General features: G+C 39.3%; 1 protein-coding gene across 1 annotated transcript in view; it reads right to left on the reverse strand.

Annotated features, from left to right (window-relative positions):
* Nucleotides 1–1,158: 1,158 nt before the first annotated feature.
* AQP11 (aquaporin 11) overlaps nt 1,159–16,610 on the reverse strand; it is a 15,589-nt gene continuing 137 nt past the window's right edge. The window contains exons 1-3 of the mRNA XM_072610764.1: nt 15,707–16,610; nt 4,132–4,248; nt 1,159–1,510 (exon numbers count right to left, since the gene is read on the reverse strand). The exon at nt 15,707–16,610 is cut by the window's right edge and continues 137 nt beyond it. Of these exons, the coding sequence (XP_072466865.1) occupies nt 1,431–1,510; nt 4,132–4,248; nt 15,707–16,307 (798 nt within the window). The 5' untranslated portion in view covers nt 16,308–16,610 and the 3' untranslated portion in view covers nt 1,159–1,430. The remainder of the gene's footprint in view (nt 1,511–4,131; nt 4,249–15,706) is intronic.

Here is a 16,610-nt window from a genome sequence, read left to right on the forward strand (position 1 = left end):
TGAGTGACGAGGAGGGACTCAATAGAGAAATAATAATACACACCTATATAGGATGGACAGGGCTTGGTAACTATGGGGAATGAACCTTAGGACTGTTATAAATTCGAATCATTGGGCAAAGGAGTCTTAGTAGACATTTTCTGGTTCTTCAGTTTTACCTGTGAAAATACCTCAGCAGTAACCAACACAACAAGACAGTGTTATGTCTCAAAAAAATGGCTTCATGTACACGTGAAAATATGGTGAGAAGTTTTGGAGCTATTCTCCAAGCTTTCTTTTTCATTCATTTAAACTGAATGGTATTCACTATTAGAGAAATAAACTAAAACTAGCAAAATGGAGTGAAGCTGGGGAGGAATTAATTCTATTTAAAAGACTCTTAGGTTCAAAAACTTAAAATCACAAGAGATCTGAGTCTCAGAGATGTTGTGACTTGCCCAGAGCAGTAAATGACAGAGCCAGGATATGAGTACCCATCACCTGACTCCACAATCCAGTGCTCCTTCCACTGAAATAGGCTGTTTTCATAGTTCAGAAGTATCCCAAAAGTATATTTTGGATACCTACTCATGGCATAAAGGTGACTTCAGATTCTTGAAGGTTATACCAGCAGAGAAGTAGTCTGTCCTACTAAGATGGAAAGGCTTCATGAGTAAGTACAGTGACAGATGACTTATCTTCTTAAACATGGAGAGGTTCATCAACAGAGGATTGACCATCAAGGGATAAATGTTTTTGGCCAAGGAAACTTCCAAAACCATTTATTAAAGAAGAGAGAAGCTGTGATGATAGAAGTGATGAAATCATGAACCAGTGGAATATTAAAGTAGGTTCAAAGATTAGATTAGGGTCTATTTGGAAAATACAGATGCAATCTACTGCAGTTCTTATATATCAGTCTATATACAGTGTCTTCTAGTGGAAGATGACATCAATGATGGTGATTAACAACATTATGGCAAGTTTGTTGCTGAAAGGAGAATCTACCCAACTCTAGAACAGAAATTTCAATCAGCTGTCCTAGTACCTTGATTGGGAGGGCTCTAGGTTATATGAATTTGGATGGCTTTTGATTCTACAAATTCCTTTTTTTATTTCTTTCTCTCCCCTCTTGTCCTCTCTACACCATAGCTTTTATGTGAAAAAGGTTAACAACTGTCACTTGAAATTTAAATTTAATGTAATGAGTCCTTTCCAGCAGCATTTTAATATACATCATTCAAAAGAACAAGTCTTTACACAGGAGACCTCAATTTCACATTGATTTTTTAAATGTCTCAGTGATGGGAACTGTAAGACAGCATCCTCAAAGAAATCTGACATTTGGAGAAAAGTGCAACTGGCATTCAGAACATGAAGCGATTGAACTTGGTGACTGCTTCACGTCCAGCTGGACTGCAATTTAACTTACTATTAGTCTTTGATAATTACTACTCATTTTTATTAATTCTATTCATGTTATGCAGCCAAGGAAGGAAATGGATGAACATCAAAACCATCAACATTATACCTGAAAGACAAAATAACATTTAAAAAATCAAAAAGGCTATAATCATTCAGTTTTGTATACTTAAGAACTACATTTGTTCATAAAGATTTCCTATGGCAAGACTTCATGCTGCTTATAGAATTTCTAAAATCGTAATATTCATTTTTCTTTTCTTTCAATAAAAAATCCTTAAAATATTCTATAATAGGAACCAAGATGATTCCAATAATAAAGTATTGAGAAGAACTGTGAGTCCAAAGGAATCCCTGCTCCAAGTCTGACTTGTTGAGCTCTGTCTCCATCTTAAAGGGGGCAATGATATTTGTCCCTGCTGATCCCAGAGACCTTGTGAATTAAATAAGGAATTCTGAAAATACTTACGAGTCCTGTCTTGTAAAAACACACATAATACCACATGGTCCTAGGATTACTCCCTTTTACACACATATTTTCTTTTTAAACTTAACACAATGCTACCCCAACAGATAGAGACTGAAAGTTTCCAACAAGTTCAGTAGAGAAGAGTCAACTCCTACAAGATAAACACTTCCTAAAAATTTACACTTAAAATTAAAACAAATATTTTTTAATCTTAAGAATCATATATTATATATTAAGAATTATTGATTATATATGTACATATATCAAACCAACAAACATTTATGCAGTGCTTATTGTGTGTAGAGCACTGTGCTTGACTTTAGGGGAGATGCAGTTGAGAATCTCAGATATTAATAAATCCTAAGTTATGGGAACGGTTTTATGGTGAGACAACATCAAGCTAATATGACTTAGGTAGTTGGTGTTTTTTTTTTTTAAGTTCAGTAATCGCATTAGACAAAGCATTATGCTGTACTAACACACCAAATTTGTAGGATGCCAGTTAAGAAGGCTTGCTCTTTGTTAAAGAAGCAGCAATTGAATTTTATGGTTCTCACAGCATTCAGATGCTACACCATCCAGGAAAGCATCAGTCCATCCTGCAGCTTGGGACTCCATAAGCAAAACAAGAACAGCCAATGACCATGTCACCAATTTCCCCAGAGCTATTTTTGTTTTCTTGATGAGGTCACTGCTAGAATGTAATCACTGTATTTAGAAATAGTCAAAACAATCAACATATCCCTCATTTTAAGAAAGCAAAGTTATGCCAGACTCTCTTGATAAAAAAATCCATAAATTAGAGATGGATCTGGTTACATTGACCACATTTTGAATGATTTTTATAGGGGATGGAGTAGATGACCATTCAAACTTCACATATCTGAAATAATGAAATGATCATTTGGGAATCGTAATCTTTCTGCTCAGAAAGGCGACAAAGGTGGTATAGGGTGGAAAAAAGAACCATGGACTCGGAGTCAAAAGGCTCAAAAGATCTGGGTTCTAAGCTATGTGACTTTGGGTACACAGGCTACCTCTCTCAGCCTTGATTTCTTCATCTGTAAAATGAGCATCACTTTCAGGGGTCCCTTCCGGCTCTCTAACATTGTATAATACTGTGACTAACTCACACAATGAACATTGTTTTTCCTGACCAAAATATAGCCTGGGGGGTTGTCATTTCTACGCTTTATTCTTCTAGTCAGTAATCTTCGGAACCTGATGGGCTTACATTTTTGTTCCTTCCATTTTTAAACTGAAATTGCCATATTATTTCTATGATCCCTCCATTTTCTCTCCCATCCTTTCCTAGATTTTTGTTGTTTCATCTTTTTCGGTCATATCTGACTCTTTGTGACCCACCCTGTTCAGGGTTTTCTTGGCAAAGATAATGGAATGGTTTGCTATTTCCTTCTGTAGTTCATTTTATAGATGAAGAAACTGAGGCAAAGAGAATTAAGCAACTTGACCATGGTCACACAGTTAATAAGTGTCCTAAGATGAGATTTGAATTGAGGAAGATGAGTCTTCCTGACTGTAGACCCTGCTATCCACTTCATTACCGAGCTTTATTAAAACCTTGGACCTAAATTTTACTTCTCCACTCCAATGGACACATTCATTTTACAAATGAGAAATCAGACCCAGAAAGCAGACAGGATTTGTCCAAGGTAACAAGACTATTTGCTGTCAATTCTAGAATGAGAACCCAGGTCTTCAGGCACTCAGCTCATTCATCTGAGCACTGCTCATCCTACCTTTGGGCCAAACACTTTTTCCAGGAGATCATGTCTCCAACATTATATATGAAGTCTTTACATACTTCATTTCTCTTTACATACTTTTAAAGACTATGTTTATTTCTTGTGTTGAAGTATATCTGCATTCTTTAAATATATGTTAACTTGTAGAAATTTAAGGGCCTGAATATATGCTCCCTAAAACCAAGAAGTATAACAAAACTTTCATGATATATATGAGCTTAGAGATCATCTGGCATGTAAAGCTTGGTCCTCTCAGTTCTGATTTTCCTTGAAGTTATATGCTTCAAGATGTAATGCACAAGAATATTAAATTATACTGGGAGAGCCCCTACAAAATATTCTACTATTGGTGCTTCAGAGGTGGCCTGTGGCCTCTGGCCTCTGCCTTAAATGCTAAAGGTTCTTCCGGTGCTGCTTATGACAAAACGGAGACTTGAGAACAGAATTCAAGGCTACAACATTTCCTGAAAATGCATGAAATAGAAATGTGCTTACCTAAAGAAGGAGCCAGGCAATACACAATTAGATAGCTGAAGAATAGCTCATGAAAGCACTGGAAATGTAGTGAAAGGGCCAAAGCTGGATTAAACATAGCTCCTGTTAGATTTCCTCCTGTAATACATTTCAAGCAAAGGGACACTAAACGAGATTTTGTTATCTTTTATCCACTGGAAACTAAAAATAGAGGGCAATTACTAATGTGCCACCTTAGATATTTAACAAATTATCTCTACAATTATATTCTTACCAAACTTGTAAAGAAACCTACTGAGCCTTCATTAAGTGTCTGCTATTTGCCAGTCCATTACCACTAAGGTAAGAAACACAAAGACAGAAATGAAATAATTCTTACCCTAAGGAGTTTGCCTTCTATCAGGAGAAACAACCTGTACACAGTCCATTTTCTTTATTGAAAATAGGTAAAGAGACAGAGACTCCCAAAGGGGAAGGGACTTAGAAGGTTTATAGAACCACAGAATTTTAGTGCTTTAGAGAGACCTTAAAAATCTTCAAGTTCTAGCCCCTTAATCTTTACAGATGAGGGAAGTTTAGGCCCAAGAAGTAAAGTGACTTGGCCAAGGTGACAATACTAGTTTTCTGAATCCAAATCCAATGTTTGAGTTTGGTATTTTTTTCCCCATCACACTCCTTCAGAGTTCAGTTGAGTCAAACTAGTATCTCTCTATGCATTACTCCAACCTCAACAAGTCACGAAGAATTCAGCATCCTTTCTCTTTCAGACTCTTTATTTCTACTATAGTAACAAGTGGGTGCATATTGGAATAAGAAAGCACTAGAACATAGTATTGTTATGACTCTAGTTCTCAGAAAATATTACTAGTAGATTTAGAAGTCTTACATTTTTTTAAAGCATCCTAATAAATAAGACTGTTCCTAAAGCTTTTTGTAGTGTGTTAGCATGGCAAAAAAACAAAAAACAGCAGCAGCAACAACAAAAAACAAAACTTTTGATCACAAACAAAAATAAACATCCCATTTGCTGTTAACTTAATTTTAACTGTAAGCAGCATGAAGCCTAAATAACACTACAAAGAAGACAAAAGGTACAATACTAGTTTAAAAGTACCAATATAAAAAAGAGAACTCATGACAGGGCCTTAATTTTTATTTTAATTAGAACTATGAATGCATTACTGATGATCATTATGACAATTTAGTATAACAACCACAGATTTTGAACCCATAGTTGAGTTACTTGGAGACAGTGAACAATTCAGCAGTTCCCACTGGAGTCACGACTGTTTCTGGCATTGTGGTGGAGGGACTCAGGTCACTGATCTAGCAATGGAACTCATCTGGTCAGCTGGAAGGACACTTTTAAGACAGAGAGGCCAGGGCAGCTAATCTGAGCCCAGACTTCTGGCTCCAATTCTGCCATTCCTAGAACAGTACCACAACATTCATAGAGGCACACAGATCTACGCCTGGAAGGAACATGAGCCCATATGATCCAACTCCATTTTACAGATAAGGAAACTGAAGCCCAGGGCTTGGCTTTCTCAAGGTTTTACAAGTAGTAAGTATCACAGTACCATTGGAAGCAAGGTGGAGAGTGTAAGAATAGCCTATATACATTCAGCTAGTCTATTCCCAAAGCTTTGATTGGCTAATGTTTGATCTTAGAAATTTGCAAGCATTTCTCAATTTTAAAAAAGACTCCAAATCCTAAACCTGAAAATTAGCTTAGTTGGGTTCTGCCTCAGCATGGCAAACTAAAGGTGACCCACAATTAAGTCTAACTTTTCATTATGACAACTTAAAATCTTTCACTAGGCTGTCCCAGAATACCTCATTCTACTCATCCCTAGATCATATTTTCTCTGCTTCCCTTAGTGCTGTGACTCTTGCATCCCTATCAGGAGAATCAGATATCTCAATGTAGGATGAGCGAAAAAGGTCCACTGGCTCATGCTAAAAGGCATGAATGTTCATCCAAGTGCTCACTCTCAACATCCCTACCTACCATGGCAGCTCTAATTTTACCAACCCTGGGACACAAGTAATCAGAACTGGGATGAATCCCAGGGACTGTCTTCAAATATACAGCTACAATGGGGTATTCATTTTGGACACAGGGAGGCTCTAAAAATAGAAGGGAACTCTTGGTCCAAAAAGGGTGATTTTGGGGTTTCTAACACTGAGATGGGGAGCTCCAGATTGCCTGGACCAAACTGGCCTCCAACTAAATCTTTACAAAATCGCTTAGAATGTCTAGGAGTCCTCTGACTGAGAGCTAGTCTAAGCAGAAAGTAGATGCCCAGGGCATATAATGTTGTATGTCTGGGATGACATTTAGATCATCAGTATGATAAAGTATAGTGAAAAAGACCTTAGACTTGGGTTTGAGGGTCAACTCTAACATTTACCAGCTACATGAGCTGTGAAACTAAGTTTCAAGTAAGCTCTCATCTGTAAAATGGGGATGATGATACTGCTTAGATCTATTCTGAGAAAAGTGCTTTGTAACTATAAAAATGTGAGTTGACATTACTATCATAAGATGGTTTTTCAAATTGTATTATACATAAAAAGAAACCCCATACAAGATGAAACAAATGAAAAACTCAAATACAAAACTTGATTTTTTAAAAAAGGAATATTCAACAGCAAGCATTCTAGTTTGGAAATCAAATGAAAGTATAAAAAAAATACATCTGTGTGCTGAAAAAAGGGTAAGAGTTACTTAGTCCTTAAAATATAGTTTCTAACTTCTTTGGTTTGGATCATCAAAATCATTAAGTAGATAGTTACTGTAATTCTTTTGATAAAACAACATTTTACACTGTTGAATCTGGTTTTAAATAAAATAAACTTTTTACCTCTCTTAGATACTCAAATGTTAACTCTATTTTTTTTTAAACCAGACTTCTTAAGCAATAAAAACCACATATTTGTTGGGTAGTACTTCACTATCACAGAGGCTTTGCCTTGTTATACTATCAAAGTACCCAAGAGCCTTGGAGAGGCCATGAAAGTACTCTTTCCCCCTTTAAACATTTCCATTCACCTTACCTAAAATGTGACTTTCGACATTTTTAATAATCAAATTATGGGCAGTAATGCCAGCTAATCTCCTCAGGAAGGATCAATATCAACTACAAAAAGTCTCCTGAAAATGAGATTTATGAAATCTATTACAGTTTTACACCAAACATCTCCTGGAAGCAAATCTTTGTCACACTGACATAAACTATGAAAAAAATTAAAACCCCAAATTTCAAAACAAACTACATAGTTTGGCTTTTGATATACATAATTTTTATTACTAGCATTAGAAATTCATACTTTTTTACCATATTCAGGACCAAATTATGGCATTTGTTGAGTGTCAAAAGTTATGATTTTAAAAATCCCCACATGATGGGTTACTCCTTTTCATTCTTTAAAAGCACAAGAAAATAAGAACAAATTTTCTGACCTACCCTTCTTCCTCTTATAATAAGGACAATATCTACTATCAGCATAACTTTTTGGAAAAACATCAGCTCTCATAACTTGATACCAAATACGATGGAACACCAATCACTTTGCTATATTGCTAGCTGTGTGCCCAAGGACCTGAATGACATCACCACTCTGTCCTTCCTTTTCCTCATCTGAAACATGGAGGATAACAACCCCCACAAGATCTAAGAAGTTCGTGAGAAGAGCACTTTGTAAATTGTAAAACACTAGAGAAATGGGAGCTCTTATCATTATGAATGTCTTCTGGTCCACAGGACAATTCAAATCAGAACTTCAAATTCAAAATCAGAATTCCAGTCCAATCATCTGGTTTTATAGATGGGAAAAACTGAGCCTCAGGGAAGGTAATTCAGAGATACAATGTATTAATAAGATACCATATTATCTGTATTTAACTTATAAATGCTTGAATTTTTGACCAAAAGGAAGCATTTCCTGCAATCAAGTTTCTTCCCCAAAAAGTTTTTAAAATTATTTTTTACCTCTAACTCCTTTCAGTTAACTCTCCCCAAAGTATCAAGAAAAACCGTAACTACTATACTGATGTAAGTTGATTCATTTTTATTAAACTCCACAGTATCAGATAAATGCATAATTATGAACATTCAAGACATTTCATATTCACTTTACTTGAGGGAAAATCCAGCCTGGAATAGGGGCAAAAGAAAGAAAGGAAGAGTTTTGAGAAGTCATATGTCAATATGAATCCCAAAGTGGATTAGAAACAGAAAATTCCCACTCCTCAGTTTCAGCAACTATCACCTTTTTATACAAAAATAGAACAGATAAAAATTAAGATATTTCTTCTGCAGATTTAAAGAATGGCTATAAAATATAAACATATGCACATTATGTGCGCCTATAAATACAATATTTGGAAACCTGTTTTTTAGAATATAAGTATCAAAATATCTCTTATCTGAATTCATCAGAATAAATCTGAAAAGGACCATTAGAAGATATCTGAGAGATAGCCAACCTTTTTGAACTGGATTTTGAAAGGCAAATGCAAATTCCACCTCTTCCATGAAGTTGCCCCTGACTGCTCCATTTCTCCTAGGTTACCCCTACACTTCTCTGAAATTCTTTCAAACTGCACAACACAATTCAGAATTTCTCTGAATTGGTCATTCACTTCTTTGGCAATTCACTATTGTTTCACTGGCAATAAAATCTCATCTTCCTAATTCAGCATGCTTGTATTGAGCACTTACTAAAATAACTCCTATTTACGTAGTACTTGAAGGTATGCAGAGTGCTTTGCATACCCGATTTCATTAGAGCCTCAAAGCCCTTCTAGAGTAGACCTCCTTTTTACAAAGGAAGAAAAAACTTGCCTGTGTCACACAGCTCATAAAAGTCAGAGGTAGGTTAGAATCCAGATCTCCCTAATTCTAGCGCCAAGCAACGTGCCACCCTTTTCTTTCCTCTGTGTGCCAGGTCTATGGTTAAGGGTCTACAATATGGCAGAGAGCAGAGAGGATCTGAAGTTCCCTGAGGCTACATTCCTACTCTATGCTGCACAGCATAGAGTACTCGGCTGAGCAAACAGCTGATGCTCAATAAAATTCTCTTTAATTATTCCTCCCCAGTGAGGAATTCTGCTTAACTCAATTTGGAGCTAATCATTCAAATGGCTGTCTGGTCACCTGCAGCTTCACAATCAAGCAAACTAGCAGTGTTATGGACTAGACCTAGGGATACAAAGAAAAAAAGGAGATATGGAGATCACATTCTGTTGGGGCATATCTGTGAACACATGTTCACAGAAAAGTAAATAAAGGACTTATACAAAATACACAGTGAGGGTGAACTAATACTTGGGAAAATCAGGAACGTCCTCTAAAAGGTAGTAGCATGTAAGCAAAGCTTTGAAGGAAACAAAATGTTCCAAGATGGGGAGGTGAGGAGAGAGACAACCTGTGCAAAGGTAGAAGAGGCAAGAGATGGAATGTCACATACAGCGTCAGTTTGGCTACAGTCAAATGGTGAAGGGCCTAAATGACAAAGAGAAGAGTCTTTAGTTTATCTTACATGCAATGAAGAGCTGCTGAAACCTCTTGAAAGAAATAGACATATAGAGAATTGATTGGAGAAGGGAGGGCCTAGACATATGGAAACCAAGTAGGAGCAAGGCAGCTACGAGGTGCTGAGAGAGTGCCAGGACTGGAGTCCGCAAGACCTGAGTTCAAATCCAGCCTCAGATACTTATTAGCTCTGTGACCCTGGGTAAGTCACTTAACCTCTGTCTGCCTTGGATTCTCTCTATAAAATGGGAAAAATGGTGACACCTACTTCCTTGGGTTGTTACGAAAGCAAAATGTGATACTAATTATAAAGTGCTTAGCACAGCACCAGGCTCATAGTATGTGCTACATGTCAGCTATTGTTATGTTATTATTATTATTACCGTTATTTGGTATGGCATCATTCTGGGTGAGGATAAGGTAATGGCTAAGGCTGGCTGTCGTTTAAATGTTAGCTATTATTATTTACACAGAGATAGGAGAATGGACTCAAGAGATGGAATTAACAAGATCTGCAAAATGACTGGATGAGGGGCAGGAGTGAGAGTGAAAAAACAAGAATTTCAAAGCTGGGTAAGCAGGAGAATGTGGTATCCTTGACAAAAATATTCAAGTTTAGGGGAGGGTTGGTTTTAGGGGAAATTTTTTTAGACATCCTATAAAGATGTCCAAAAGGCGGCTAGAGATGAGAAACTAGAATCAAGAACAGATGAGAGCTGGATTTATAGAGCTACAAGTTGTCTTTGACATGGCACAATGGCTAGACAGAAGGCCTTGAAGATAGGAAGAAGAGGATACAGATTCTGCTTCTGATACATGTTGGCCTGGGTAAATCACTTAACCTCTTAGGATTCTGGGCAACTCTCCGAGACTTCTCAGTTAAAGAGGTGCTGTTCTATGTTTGGTGGAGAGTACTTCCTCGCTCAGAAGCTCCCTCTACCAATGAAAACTCAGGTCCAATCCTCCCTATCCCCATCCTACATGGACATGAAAATTGAATGAGATCACTGAGAGAATATGGACCAAAAACAAATTAGTGAATTTTGCATAGGATTCATAACATACACTTCATTGAAATTTCCCCCAGAAAATCTTGTAAACAAAATCATTTTTCAAAAAAAACTTTTGTAAAGATATTGAAGTTCATTTGGAACTTAATGCATCCTGATAGAGACAGGCATCAAACTATTCTGTTTGGAACTATCAAATTCATGAACTCAAATACTAAAAGTGAGGTGAACAGTTGGGTCTGATTTATTGTTGAAGCCCTTAAAAACTGGAATTAGAGAAAACAAACACATATTCTTTTCAATCTATGGTCAAGCAGCTATGCATAAAGTAATATCATGATGTGGTGAAAAGACCACTGGGCTTGAAGTCCAAAGATCCAAGTCTGTTCCTTGGAAGAAACGTTAACTGGCATGGTGACCATACCTAAGCCAGTTCATCTTTCCAAGTCCAAGCTCATTCTGACAGAGCAGGAGACAGAAAGAATGTGCATTACAAAACTCACAGGTCAGTAAATAGTAAAGTGTTATAGAACTGTAAAAATTAGTGATCGTTTTTGCTTATTGAATTAGAATTTCTCAGCACAGGAACCACATTCCTGGGAATAAGTGAGGCAGGCTTGAAATAGGCACTAATTCTTTTAAATCTCTCAAATATTATGTTTCATGGATCACAGGATAAAGAAGATGTAGAGGGTTGGAGGAATCACTCATACTGTTGAGATCACCAATCCACAGAAGTTTTGAGGAAGGCTATTATATAGTAAATTATAGCTCTAATGAACTAGCAAAACCTGTTAATCCAGACTACCCTTGGGATAAAAAGGGCAGCAAAAATCTGTTAATGATCTTGCTACTTATGATCAGGGAACTAGAATAAAATACTAGTTGATTACACCAGCCCACTGGCTCTACAGATACATTCTGGGACACAGCTATAAGTCATCACTAATATTGTAAATGTTATGTCCATAGTCATTCTTGGGGTACACTCATATTTTCTAGGCTATTCTCAGCTTGTTGCTCTTTCCTACCCCCACACCCAAATCAAGAGAATTGCCTGTATTAATTTGTTTTACTGGTTTTGTAGAGGGGAGATGAAATTTATTAAATCATACTGTTCGTTTATACAGTGGTATATTTGCTCAGTTTGGATACAAATCACCTCTCATCCACACCTTCTCATCTTGTGTTTCATGAAAACTTCAGAGAACAAATCCCCTTAATAAAAGGATTTGTAAAATTGGGGCTCAGTTAAAGGGCTGCACTTGAGGATCTAGAAGGCCACATATAGCCTTGAGGCTGCAGCAGGTTCCCCACCCCTGGACTAGATGTTCCCTTCCAGTTCAGAGACTTGATGATTCTGGATGAATGTCCATGCAATTTCTAAAGATTCCTTATTCAGAGTTGCAAACAGTAATTTAGGTGCCTGTGGCAAACAATGTAAAATGAGCCTTCTGATCAACTTTGTAATTCATAATGTTATATTAATACAATCAAAACAAATCTAGTTGAGCAGGAGGGAGAATTAGTTGTGCTAGTGACTCGCAGACGGTACATCCCATAGAGTCATATTTTATCCTTGGTAATGATGGGCAGCATGAGGTGGTGGATAGAGAGCTGGTTTTGAAGAAGAGAGATCTGGTGCACTTTTTGCCTCTAACACATACTGGCTGTATCATCCTGGCCCAATCATACTGTGTGCTCTAGGCAGTTATCTAAGATTTTAAATTACAGAAAAGGGGTCAACCTACATTGATGGACTTTTCTCATCTGATCCAGATTACTATTATATTATTCTTGGGGTACACTCCAGATCCAGACCTAATTACTCTATTCTTTTTTTTTCATCAGAAAAACATCCATTTTCCAATTACATGTAAAAAATTTTTAATATTCATTTTTTGAGATTTTGAGTTCCAAATTCTCTCCTTCTCCCTCACTGAGAAGGTAAGGAATTTGATACAGATTATACATGCTAATCATACTATTCTTGTTAACTACGTGACAAGTTCAGTTGTTTCTAGCTGCTGAAGAGTACATATTAAAATTTTATGCCCTCTAAATTTCAGTGCTCTGGGAGACAGTCCTTTTAATAGTAGCTCTGGCTTTATGATATAGTGGAAAGAAAGAGAAATAGACTTGGGATCACAACATCTACAGCTTGACCCTGCCACTTCTACTAACTATATGAAAGAAGGAAGCTCTTTATCCTGTGAGACTTAGTTTCCTCTGTATAATGAAACACTTGGCCAAAGCGACCTCTAAGGTTCTTTCATCTTTCAGTTCTATAACTTCTAAGGGGAGTCTAACAGAAAAGAAAGGAACAAAAGAAGAAATCACAACATGCTGAGTATCTATAACTTGCATGATGCTGCAATTATCAATTTAGATCTGGCCCCAAAGAGTGATGTCTGTTTCCTGTTCTCCAGTGGGCTGTACCTTCTATTCAAGCCTCTACAGTGGGAGGTAGGAAGTTTCTTTTCCTCCCTGCCCAAAACATGCTGTTCCCAGAAGTTCCTTCAACACATTTCGTTAGTTTCAATCTTAAACTCCGAATTTTATCATTTCTCTATTTAAAAAAAATCTTTGCTTGACTGCAAAATGAAGGCATCACTAGAAATCTATAAATAATTACAGTCATAATTATTTTTGACAGACGTAATTTTGTGAAAGACCTTGAGAATATTTCCTCTTTAAAACAATGAATTTGCCAATCCCACAACACCTTTTTGTTCTTTCCTAGATTGACACTTTTCTTCTCCATCCCTAAAGAAAACATTAAGGAACAGACTGTGTAAATAGCTCTTCTGAGGGATGCCACAGATACAACAGAGCTTAAATTTTAAAGGAAGGTAAAGACCCTTCTCCCTTCTGGAAAGAGCAATGAACTTGCTGAATTAAGGTCCCAGTTCTACTGCTTACTAACTGCAGACCTTGGTCGAGTCTTGACCTCTCAATTTCCTCATCTGTAGAGAGAATAATAATTGCACGACTCACCTAACAGGGTTTTTGGGAGGAAAGTGCTCAGTTAACAATAAAATGCTATGAAAATGTGCAATTATCTTAACTATAATTGGAAGCTACAAAGAGCAAGTCTTTAAATGGACTTGGTACCACCAGTAGTTTCTCTTTCTACTTCAATGAGGCTAACATATGTGGAATATTTTAATAAATTTTAAAGAATTAGTTCAAATATAAAGAATGTGAAATCTAGTAGTCTTAATATTTTGAAACAATTCCCATTTAATTTTTTTGTTAAAATATGCTCAATTTCAAAGTATTATGTCATCTGACACTTTCTTAAATCCCCATGCCTCACAGAAGACAATCTGCTGCATTTGGGATTGATAGAGCTGTATCATAATGGACCAGTTTTTGGGTTTTTTTTCCAAATAAGTCACTTCCATTTGAGGTACTTTTTAAAATTTATAAACTGTTTTTAGGTTACTTGTAAATGAATTTTAAAACACCTCAAGATGCGTCAGGGGATTCTAAGGTAACTATGCTTCTATGGGAAACAAGTATTAGAAAAGACTAGTGGTGAAGACAGAATTTTTAAGAGTTCTGTATAAAATTTGTAATTAGATATTTTTGGACTCTTTACCAAATTTTAGTGAGTATAGGCATAAGAGATGAGAACATTATAAATTTAAAACTTCAAATGAAAATGACTGTTTTGTAATAATTAAATTCTGTTACTTACTCCAGTGACTGGGTCCAATCATTACCTATTTAAAATCTTGTTTGAGCTTTAAAGTCCTTCACAACCTGGCCCCTTCCTACCTTTCCAGTATTCTTACATTTTAGTCTCCTTCATGTCCTTTACTGTCCAAGTACCCTGACCTTACTGAACTTTTCCACTAGCTGTTCCCAATACCTGGAATGTTCTCCCTTCTCATCTCTGCAACCTGGTTCCCCTGGCTACCTTCCGTCGTAGGAGGCTTTTTCCAATCCACACACTGCCTTTCAAGTATGTTCCCCCTGACCAAAAATGTGATGAATGCTGCCTCTGGGTGGTTCATCCTCTATTTACATGGCACCTATCTTGGATGTATGTAATTACTTGCAATGTCAATCCTATTGCACTTTGAGCTCCCTCAGAGCAGGGGTCATCTTTTTGTTTTTCTTTGTATCCCCAGCACTTGGCCCTGGCATATGGTAAGCTCTTAATAAATGCTAGGTGACAGACTGATACAGTCCATTTTCAGATAACTGACCCACTGAACCTAGTCAAGTCCTATGGAGCCAATTAGAATAAATGTTATCTAAATCTCCCTTCCACATGATAGCTCTTTAAATGTTTGAAGACAGAAGTGATTCGTCCAAGCCTTCTTTTTGCCAGGCACTGCCCTCACAGGACCTCATCCCTCAGTTCCAATGTCAGGTTGTTGGAATCAGAAGACCTGCCTGGGTTCAAATCTCAGCCCAACTCCTTACTATCTTTTTAACCTCGGTCAAGTCATTTCCCTCCCCCACATCGATCCAGTTTCCTCTAAAGTAAAACTAGGGTGTTGTCCTAGATAATCTCAACTGTTTGTTACAAGTTCCAAACGCTATGATCCTATGGCCTGGACTGGAGTTTAAGCTCTGCCACTTGATCCAGTCACCTAACTTTTCCTTCCATAAAATGAAGGTAATAACAATACTGGAGCTCTTCCCCCCTTCACACCTCTTCCTTCCCCTCCCCTCCCCTCTCCTTCATGGGCAGCTAGCAGTGGATAGAGTGCCCGCTTTAGAGGCAGGAAGACTCGTTTTCTGGAGTTCAAATCCGGCCTCAAATACTTACTAGCTGTGTGACCCTGGGCAAGCCCCTTAACCCTGCTGGCCTCAGTTTCCTCATCTCGTGTAACGAGCTGGAGAAGGGAATGGCAAACCACTCCAGCATCTGTGCCAAGAAATCCCCAAGTGGGGTCACGGAGAGTCGGACACGACCGAACAGAGCTGCCCTCGGTAAACTTCACAAAGTGCTGGCAGAAAGGGGAGACCAGCACCCCCGCGACTCCAGCCGGCTAGCCCGGCGGGCCCGGGAGGAGGCTCGGAACACACCTGAAAAGACCAAGAACGTGATGAGGGCCGCCTGCATGTGGACCCGAAACTTGAGCCGGACGTCCTGGAAGTGCATCACGGTGCTGTGGAAGATGAAGGAGCAGAGCATCTCCACGAGGAACGCCTCGGGCAGCGCGAGGTGCATGGGGCTGGCGCACCTGAGAGCCCTCTCGGCCGCGTGCCGCCGGGAGATGCCCAGGCTCCACACCCACATCATGACCGTCCGGCTGAGGCCCGAGCTCAGCAGCTGCGCCAGGATCTTGAGGAGGCCCAGCCACAGGGGCATCTGCTCCAGCGCCAGCTGCTCCAGCACCCCGCACGGGTTGCTCACGGCGCCCACCAGCGTCAGCCCGTGCACCAGCGAGAGGAAGTAGATGATGGTCAGGGTCCAGCTGGGGTTGTCCGGGCCCAGCTCGCTCAGCACCTGCAGCTCGTGCGAGCAGCAGCACTGCTGGAAGGTGCCCAGCAGCTCGGCCGTGAAGACGCGGACGAAGGTGGAGCGGACGTGCCTGCGGACCAGCACGCGCGCCAGCCCGGTGAGCAGCACCACGCACAGCATCACCCCCAGCGAGATGCCCGTGTCCTGCCCCTCCGCCCACATCTTCAGCAGGGTGCCCTGCAGCTCCCGTAACGAGGGCGGCGCGGGCCCGGGAGCCCCGGGAGCCCCGGGAGCCTCGGGAGCCTCGGGAGCCTCGGGAGCCTGGACCCGCCCCGGGTCCAGAGTCCTGGGGCCCTCCTCCTGGCCCTCCAACTCCAGCTTGGAGGCTATGAGGTGACGGGACCTAAGGGGTGGGCTCAGGGGGCTCCTCCTCCCCGGCCTCCCCTCCCCGGCTCCCGGCGCGTCTGTGGGGGCAGAGCCAGGGAGGGGAGGTGGCGGACCCGGACGGCGGCCCCGAGGAGGCGG

The sequence above is a fragment of the Notamacropus eugenii genome, chromosome 5 (assembly GCF_028372415.1).
Source record: "Notamacropus eugenii isolate mMacEug1 chromosome 5, mMacEug1.pri_v2, whole genome shotgun sequence".
In the NCBI taxonomy this organism is placed as follows: domain Eukaryota; kingdom Metazoa; phylum Chordata; class Mammalia; order Diprotodontia; family Macropodidae; genus Notamacropus; species Notamacropus eugenii.